Genomic DNA, 10,568 nt, shown 5'->3' on the forward strand with positions numbered 1-10,568 from the left:
TAACTTTTTCAAAAAAAATTAACTTTAAAAAATATTTTTAAATTTATGTGTGCATGCAATTCTACATTTTCTTTAACTACAATAAAAAAATTATTTAAAAATTCTAAATAAGAGTTTACAATAAAATATAAAAATTTCAAGCCATATATAATAATCAGTATTATATTAAATCAACAATATGTTACATTTTTCTGAGATAAGAATGTACATTAATTACGAAAGCTTAACAATCAGTTCGGAATTATGAAATGCTCTTATTTCTTGAAACAATAAAGTTAAAACAATTATCTTTAAAATTCCATACACAAGCGATTTCTTCTCTTGTTACGCAGTAATTTTATTAATTTTAAACTAACTGTGTATTCAATCTCTGATGTATTTTACTTCACATGTACATATACATACAAATTAATATGTTTTATTTGACGCTGCAGTAAAATAATTGCATCGCTTCTATGTATGTACGTGCTTACACGCACTTCAAAGTCTTAAAATAAGTATTGCATAATACAAAACGAGATTGCTTTGCAATTGTATACATCATTCTTTATCATTCAAAAATAATGCAAAATTATTTAATTTTAATCGAAGTTGGGATATTGTGCGAAAGTCACATTGGCCTAATTTATACCGATAAACTTTAATACATATTAAGTATACACCAATCATAGCCATTTCTCTAAAGAATAGAATGGTTGTGATTGGTCGGTATAGTATTTAATACGTATTAAAGTATATCGGTGTAAATTAGGCCATTTAATATTGAAAACATAGAGATTTGTACTTTTATCAGTGATATCGCATATTACAATCGCAAACAAATATCTTTTTATACAATATGAAACAATAAAATTACTACTAATTATATACTATTATATTATTAAAGAAATCATTTGTTTTTTTTCAACAAAAAAAAAACATTCCTTTTTTTATTCTTATGTGAGCAGAAACCTGGGTCTTTATGTATAACTGATATTAAGCAGCTCTCTAATCATCAGATTTAATGCTAAAAATTGTTTTTCTTTATTTTTTTTCATTTGTGTTTTTATAATTTCTCATCTCGGCAAAAAAACTACACAATCGATCCCAAATACCTTTCTATTAATGAGATAATAATAAGATAATATAAGCTAATCTACATAATTAAAAACAAAAAGTTATCTGAAGTAATCCGAATTTTTAAATAGAATTTTATAGATATATTCAAAAAGAGAAAAACATTTTAGAAATAATTTTAGTTTACTTATAGTTCAAGTGCTATATCCAAACAATCCAAATGTAAAAATCATAATCCAGAAATAAGATTAATATTATAAAAAAAAATCTCTTAATGGAATTCATCAAATATTTCATAAAAATGGGATTACTCGTTAAGAATATGTTCTTAATCAGTAATTTAATAAAAATACTTAATAAAGATACATCACCTCTTTGCAATATAAAACATTTGTAAACGATGTGAAAAGGAGAGGAGAAATAGAGATATGCCGTAGCGTAAATAGATCGTGCCATCACAACATATTAAGTAATGATGTTTTTGTTCAATTTATATCAATGACGCAAAGCGATTATAGCAAGAATTATTCTTTTGCAAAATATGCAAACATGGACGGGAGAATACATGTTCTTCAGTCTTGTATATCGAGTACTTGTATTCTCGACAAAAAGTCAAAAACAGAATTTCAGTGAAATCTGTTATCGACAGCCGTTTCCTCTATTCTCCTTATCTTTCGAAACAAATTTATTTTTACTAGACAAAGAAGAGCATGCTAATTCGTGTAATATTAGCATACTCTTCTTTGTCCAGCTATTCTTTCACTTCGCCGTAATAGTATAGGGGGATTAGTGACCAGTTCTTCTTCTGGGTCCACATTACCATTCGTATCATCCCTGTAGCTCCATTTAGCTATTTTTCCATCCCACTATAAGCATGAAATATAATTATGAATAGTCCAATTATTTTACCATAAATAGTTTGTATCTTGGATGGTCAATTAAAATATTGCAACTTCAAATTACCATATATATGTGTTAAAAGTAAGTTTTAATATAAGTTTTTGTATAAGTGTCTGACAAGCGAAACTCTTTCGAATAATACTGTAAAAACATCTCCCATTATTTTTTCGATTACCACTTTCTTGAATGAAGAATTATATTTATTTTAAAATATTTTCTGCCTTCTTTTATGTAAAATTTTATTAACATATCTCAGAGAAAAACTTATTAGTGACAGTTGTGATTTCTTTTTCGTTTCGAAATGTATGACATATCTTTGATTTACTCACAGATGAGGTAAGGATAATGTGATTATAAGGATGCCAGCTAACATCACGGACGCATCCCCTATGACCCCTTACATTGAGCACTATTTTCCCCGTTAGAAGATCGTATACTAGAAGTGAGAAAAAAAAATATGTAAAACAAGATAGCTCATTTTCGCGATAATTCTGCGTACAGATCAATAGGATTACAAAACTTACTGATGAGCCGACCCCTCGAATCTCCCGTGCAAATGTATCTTTGACCGGTTGTTATTTTTGGCGAGAAACGGCAACGTATCAGAGTTTTACGGATGCAATGACCGTAATACGTCATGACACTAGTGTCGCCGTCTAAAATTTGCGGTTCTCGTACTGAAAGTAAAATATCATACAAGTATATATTTGATTGACAATCAAATTATTATCAAAAACATCTTAAATACATTTAAATATAATTTAAAAATAAAAACAATGAACGTTCTGACTTTTTTTACTTAGCTTCAATGAATATTTACTCATTTCAGGCATACGCTGCCATCTGTAGTCCCAGTCTTGACGATCGACAAACTGTCTAGCAATTTGCTCGGTTCTATGACTGGAGCATTTGCGTATGTCCCACAACTTAATGCTTTGGTCTTTAGAATTGGATATTAAATATCGTTGATCGCCGCGTGAATCAATATATGTGATTCCATTGCTATGGCCGGCCAACACTCCAGCCGCACAGGGATTAGCTTCATTTATCGTTCTCCTATCCCATATCTAAATTAATAGAAAAACATTAAAAGCTAATATGGAGAAGCTTCTCTGGATAAGCCTCTGATTAATTTTAATTTTCAATTTCATCAAATATTTTAATGCGTTTGATCTCTCTCGTTTTCAAATTAAAAAAGAAAAAAAAATTCTCAGTTCAATAATACCTTACATAACCCGTCGTCGCTACCAGTGTAGAAGATTTGTGAAGTGTCATCAGCAAAGGCTACAGTATTTACATCCTTGTCGTGACCTCGAAACTATAAAAATTAATGTCTAATATAAGGCCAATGTAAAGAGTCGCGAACATATTTTCTTCTATTTAGCTAATGATTTTACGAACCCGCAAAACTTGCCGATGAAGTTCGCGATCATATACGTAAAGGCATTCATCATTAGCGCCACCGATGATCTCTTTGCCATCATGTGAAAACGCTATCGAAAACACGGTGAATCGTCGTTCTGTCGGTCTTAATTGTAACTTTTCTAGTGCATCATCTCTGCGCCCAAAAAGAGGGCATTGATAAACTATCAGAAATATAAGAAAAATGTATGTTGTATAAGAACAATAAACGCATATCGTGTAATTATAATATACTTACGACTTTCGGACCAGCTCGAGTATGCGATATATCTACCATCCGGAGAAAACGCTATATCCAGAATACTCCAACCAACATCGCGTGCCTGGATTTCCTTATATAGGTCAAATCTGTCACCATGTGCGCGATATACATGCAACTGTTTATCTGCAAACAATTGTATACATTGCACATGAATCAACAAGATCATAAAATTGTACATTGCAATAAATTGCCATTTATTTGTGAGACTTCTTACGTGAAATAACATATGATAAATGTAAACGGTGAATTTACCCTGAGTGGCAGTGATGAAGAACCTCCCATCCTTAGAATATAAACCACAGAATACTTTAGTATCATAATTCTGTATCGTACATGGTTTATTTGGTAAAAGACTATTTCTTAATCTACATTTTTCATTTGTGCTAAAACCATCCGGCCTAAGGACTCTCCTTTGTATCACAGGTGTGATGGATACATTCTGTTGATCAGAACTATGCGCTATCCCAGAGGCCTGTTTGATGATATAATCTATATCATTTTCCTAAAAAGCATCGCACAAAGTTATAATTGATGCTAATTGCACATAATATATAAGATAATCAATATAAAAAATTTAGAAAAGTATAAAGAGCAATAATAGATAAATATATATCATGGAATTTGCCCGCATTTTTTGATTCCTCAAAAAAAGACAAGATGAGAAAAGTGAAATGTTTTTCAAACAATGTATTCCATAAATAAATAAAATTATTGCAGGTAATTCACCTTTAGCCTGGCTGTGTCTGGAACAAATCTCCTTCTTGTGTTACATGGAAATTCATCTTCGGAATCATCGGATCTACTCTCTATAGTGTTTGCGCTAGAAATCGAAAAAGTATCGAAATAATTATTCAAAATATATATGCCAAGTGATTATGAGGTTAGGTTAGGTTAGGTTATACGATTGACAGTAACATACAGCGTACGAATATGACGTCCTGCGCAAGGCGCAGGCGAGTAGGAAAGATTTTTCTGTTTTTTCAAACAGATTCAATCAACGAAATCGGTTATCACCAAGAAACGTCGAGCGATGAAACAACATAGAAGTCGTTCACGAGTGAAAGAGACAGGGTCGAGAGGTTAGGAAAACAGCGCGAGCGAAAGAGGGATCAATAATAAAAGCCCGTATAGACAAGCTTGCATAATCACGCGATGCAAATATGTATATCTGTAGGAAAGATCGATCAATCGCGAACGTTTATACTATGAGAAAAAAAACGCAGCGCGACAGACGGCGACGTATTGTGTACGAGACATTAAACGTCAGATATATATTTTCCTGCGTCTGCGTATCATGCGATGACGCACGTATTTACGTCTGCATAAACTTTCAATAGCGCGAAGAGGAAAGAGCGAAGAGGCAAGCTTGAAAACTTTCAAATCGCCAACAATTGCGCGCGTTTGTGAACTCCAAATATTTATCATAGATTTCACTCAAAAAGAGTTACTGCATACAGTAGACACTTGTCAATTGCGCTCTCCTAAACTGAGAAAAAAAAGTTGTTGATTTAACATGACGTATTTGACTTAAATACTTCAATATTTCAATTAAAAAAATAATAATCAGTTGAACACATTTAGTCAAAGCAACAACTTTTTTTTCTCAATGTATGGGAGCAACAAAACATTAGCAAGATAGAACAATAAAAGAGAGTGCGCAGTCTATTTGTATATATAAGTTTATGATATTTACACATTCTGCTGTATTTGAACGTAAAAATCGTGCGTTCTCTCTCTCTCTCTCTCTCTCTCTCTTTTTTCTCTTTCTCATTTTCTCTGTCCACATATATCCAGTCGTTTCATATTGTACGTTTGTGATATTAAATACATTATCGATATTAAATCGTGAATTTCTACTACGAGATAAGAGATTTCGTAATTTAAATTTTTTCTGGAATTATTTTAAAATTTTTTTATTTTAATATTCTAAAAGATTTACTTGTGAATAGTGATACGACAATACGAGCGTCATTTTTTTTTTTGTTTCTGTCAGCGTTTTTAAATTATACCACCCACACAATCTCAAAATATTTTCGCGATTTCATGCAACACGTCGAACATCTCTTATTAATATAAATAAATTTGCATTCCGCTTGTATATATTTCGTTCGGATTTCGTACATTCAAATGAATTGTTGATGATTTTCGATATTCGCGGTTTTGTTCCATTATAAACGATTTAATGCAGAAAATCGATCGTTAAACTACGCCACTTTAATGTTTTTTAAATGCAGCTCCGACAATTTATTAATAATGACGCAATAATTACAATTTCAGGAGCGATAAAATTTTTTTCAACATTGATATCTATATCCATTCGAAACTCTCAATTGATCAGCATTCGACTCGGTTAAGAATTGATAACAATAATATATTGAAATTGAAAATTCGTGACTTTAAAATGATAAGTTTTTGTTTATTCGTAATTATATCTGATATATATTCATTGATTTCTATCTTTGGGGGTACTTGGGAATGATACGTAAACTAAATAATAATAATAATATAATAATATAATATGTGTATGTAATAATACATTTATATGTATTAATACATTTTTCGTATATATATGTATATATATATATATATATATATATATATATATATATATATATATATAGTGCAAATCGATTTTCTAATGGTTTTCGTTGCGACACTGTTTTTCATTCGATGCTTTTTATAACTTTTTCATCCATAACAATTTCTGAATTTTTAAATTGCCTGTAATCTATTATCGTTAAACAATATCTCGCGAAAATCGTGCTCTTGAATCTTCCTCAGAAGTTTTCGTCCCTGATTATACAAATCGAATCATATTTATTATCGCATATACTACGGTAACTGTTCCAAATTTTAGAAGCGTATTTGAAAGTTTAAGATAAAGGCAAAGGTCGCGCAATTCGAGAGACGGTTTATTAAAAGGATTATGGCTATTAAATAGCGATATTAAAACAAATTTATGTGATAGGAAGGAGAGCGGGCGAATGTATGTGTAACGTAAATTTTAATCAAACTTGTTGCGGGAATCCAAATTTTATGCAACCGGAAAATGTTGATTAATTCGATGCGGTTAGTTTTGCGGTTAAGTGTTTTGCGGTTAAATCAAAGTTTTAACGTTATTATATTTTTATCGATATATCATCACAGTTAGTATTCTGATATTTGATACATCGTTGAAGCGAATAATAGCTTAACATGATATGCATTCTGTGTTTATTGCAAAATTGTTGCAAAATTAATCTTTGAAAAAAAATTCTGTTTTGTAATTCATGTTATTTTTTTCCTTAATTTTGCATCATTCTTTTAAAATCTCTTTAAAAGCATCTTTGCATTCATGTTTTGAAGTTTAATTCATGAAACAAAGGAGAAAATAATAATTGTATCTTGTAAAAAACATAGACAGATGAATTCTTAACATTTTACTAAATTCATTATTGATTGCGTGGTTGATGTTGGAATAAAAAATAAATAAAATTGTTTTTCTCTGTGATTACTTTTTTACGAAGAGAAAATATTGCAAAAATAAATTGTTATATTTTAATTTAAAAATAAAATATGATCAATTGAAAATATAATAGGTCATGTCATTTTATTATCGTATATATTATGTAGGTAAAAGAAAATTCAAACCTGCATTTTAATCATTTATGGAGTGAACGAAGATATAGGAGCGGAAAATTATTATCTCGTGGCAACCAAAGGTTAAAGATCAATAGATTAGATTAGATAATCAGGTATTTATTGTTGTTTATAATTGAGTAAGCCTGTTATATCCAATAAATTACGTAATCAGATATGATTGTGGACATAAATGGGATAGTAATATGAAAATTATATCTTCGTGATTTTTTCAACTTACACTTTTTGCAACTTTTTTATCCACGGTCACATTAAACAGAATATCTTAAGACAATTTTTAATGACGAAATCTTTTGACAATTTGGAATCAGTTTTCGGAAATTTTGAAACATTAATAATTTTTTTTTATCAATAATTGAGAAGATTTATTTTTGCTTTATTTTTTAGAACTTTGAGAAATCAAAAATGGATGTATAATAAAATTATGTTTAAAAAAAAATTTTACGTCAACAAGATTTTTATTTGCAAAAAAAAATGGAATAAAACAATCTTTTCCTTAAAAATTGATTCGAGATTGTCTAATCAATCTAATGTCATTAAAAGTGTATTCCAGTGGTGTTGGATGATAGTTTACTTTATATAGAGAAAGCAAGCCTCTCGCTCAGAGAACCGCGCCTGTCATCGTTCAATGACGCATCATCATCACCCTCGGCCTTGTCGATCACGGACGGGAGAATCCTAATAACGTTAGCAAATATTGCGCCGCTATTTCCGATTGTCCTGCGCGTAATCGTATCTGTATAACGGTTCGATACGAGCGGAAGCGTCCGCTGTTACTCTCCGGACGTGAGCGTCCTGAAAATGGTACTGGCACGATAATGCGTTTGATGCACAGTGAATTCGAATCGCGCCCTAATTTCGTATTCATCGCAATAATTCACAGTATGGACTGGCTGGTTCGTTAAAAATACCTTGTAATACGGATAATTTTCGAGAGCCCGTCGAAAACGAACAGCTCCCTCCCTCTCTCTTTCCCTCGTAAATTGAGCTTCAGAGAAATCACGGACTATTATTCTTCGTTAATTTGAAGAGAGTGAACTTTATTTCCAGAGAATTTCAATTTAAGAGGCTGAGCCTGATAAAACTTTCTACATTGACATTCGAAAATCAATGGCAAATAATGAGCCAGCTCTGCGCTTTGTATACAGAAAATATAAGCGCTAAAAATCTATCGAACCCAAGAAACTGTTTGAAATACAATACAATCTATCAATATTAAAATACATTGCATATTAATTATTTTCACTCTTACGCGTGCCAATAATTGAGTTTTGAATTGTAAATATCGACTGTAAACACTTATATCTATTTGATTGTATAATTATAATTAATCCTATCAAATTTTCTATATAAATATCTTAAGCTAGCTTTCAGCAAAAAATGTGTACTTAATGTAAAAGTACGCGAGCTTTTTACAAATTTAATAAACGTATTTGACGATTTAATTTAAATCGTCAAATACGTTTATTTAATTTAACTTGTCAAATTTGAATCGTAACTAACACAATCGTAGACTACTTATTTGAATACTTAGAATACTTATTTGAATACTAACACAAATAAGAGAAAATCGATATTGTCAACTATTATTAGGCTTTCGAATATTTATCGCAGATTCATTCTTTTTATATATGTATATATATATAAAAGTCTAAAAATTGACAATATTTTTTCGATAGAGATTTTTTCCGTCCAATTAAATCGTCAAATGCGCTTATTAAATTTATATATACACAAAATATAAAGAATGAAATCATTAGAAAGTATGAGAGAAACAATTTATTTTTTATTCAACATCTCGCTGCGTGAAATTCTGTTTTTAATATTCTTCTATGAAATGTCTGAACCCGAAAAATCATTTCGTAATTGATTTCTCTCTGCATAACTATGTCTAATTGAATTACAATCGAAGCGAGCCAACAGCACGTGCGCTATTAATTTGGGTGTGATTTTACGAGAGAGTCCGAAATGTCATTGGGAGATTTGCCGGCCGACACGCCGTCTCAATCGTCAGGCAAACGGATTGATGGTGGAAGAGATCTGATCGGGCCGGATGTACAATAGACGCCGCGACACAATAAGCACGATCACGACGAAATTAGATCGGTTCATTGATTGGTTCGTTGACTCGCAACAAACTTGCTACAATGCAGAGTTAGATACATACAACCATGACTCGTATTTCTGAGCGGTGCGCGTGACGTCAGAGTATATACGCAACGAGATCCGAGGAGTTCAACGCAGGAACGAGATGAGCTCTTAATTTGTCAGACTTATTTCGAACACGATTTTGTGATATATTTTGCAAGTTTCAAATTTGCATCTTTTTTTGCACTGTTTCTCATTCACTTTTCCGCAAACTTTTTAATTGCGTCATATAAAAATTTCATCCGTGAAAAAAAATTAAAAAAATAATTCAAGAATTTTATTCGTTAATCGGCGCATCAAAATATTATGGAAATATAATTTTTACGTTATTAAATTCTTTTTTCTCGCTTCTCGATCTCTATTCTTTTTCGAGTATTATTTCACAAAATTAAAAAATTTTATTTTTTATATTATATTACAGCCGATTAATGTAAATTGATCATTCTCTTTTAATTTTTCAAACACGTTTTAAAGTTGCATCTCGGCAGAATGGAGCAAAAACGAGAGAATCGAAACGTTTAAGACAAAAATTACAGGAGAGTCACAAGTTTTCGGTAAGGTCGCTCAAACTAGCCTCAAGGAGGACCATCGATTTCGCCACGTCAGATTCTTGATTCAGTTAATAAGTCAATTAGAGTCAGATCAGACTCAACTGACCAGTCAACGAACGATCGCTCATCGCTTATGTGACGTCTCGGGATAGAAGAGGCGGTCGAGCATATCGATGGCAGGCAGAGGGCAGGCAGGCAAGCAGACAGACAGGCAGGCAGATTTTTCGGCAGGAGGGAGGAAAACCCGCATATATCCCGCATCAATCCCCATATTCTCGCCTTTCTCACCCCCGCGTCCCCCGCGGGGATATATCCAACACTTACCTACCTACCTACCTACCTACCAACCTATCTACCCTGCAACCCAGACCTATAATTTCCAGGCAACGCGGAGGCCTACACCCTGAGCTCCGAGCCGGGCGAGGACCTGCCAGGCGCCAGCGGAGAGCCAGGAGGCGGAGGGCGCGCGCGCACGCGCCTGATCCTCCTCCACAGCCGTCGTCAGCGTCGACGTCGACGTCGACGGCGATACATTGCCGTTGGAGCGGCCGCGATGACGGCGGGGGCGAGGAGAGGGATCTCGCTGTTTA

General features: G+C 32.4%; 1 protein-coding gene across 1 annotated transcript; it reads right to left on the bottom strand.

The window, feature by feature from the left end:
* Positions 1-148: 148 nt before the first annotated feature.
* On the bottom strand, positions 149-4,618 carry LOC126859400 (DDB1- and CUL4-associated factor 11; the record flags this gene model as incomplete). Its single annotated transcript, XM_050610680.1, has 10 exons — positions 149-1,922; positions 2,286-2,392; positions 2,481-2,633; positions 2,777-3,023; positions 3,182-3,274; positions 3,358-3,542; positions 3,617-3,763; positions 3,893-4,142; positions 4,367-4,460; positions 4,560-4,618. Coding segments are annotated over 10 exons (1,473 nt in total), but the record flags the coding sequence as incomplete, so codon positions are not given.
* Positions 4,619-10,568: the final 5,950 nt, after the last annotated feature.

Source organism: Cataglyphis hispanica, chromosome 3 (assembly GCF_021464435.1).
Source record: "Cataglyphis hispanica isolate Lineage 1 chromosome 3, ULB_Chis1_1.0, whole genome shotgun sequence".
Classification (NCBI taxonomy): Eukaryota; Metazoa; Arthropoda; class Insecta; order Hymenoptera; family Formicidae; genus Cataglyphis; species Cataglyphis hispanica.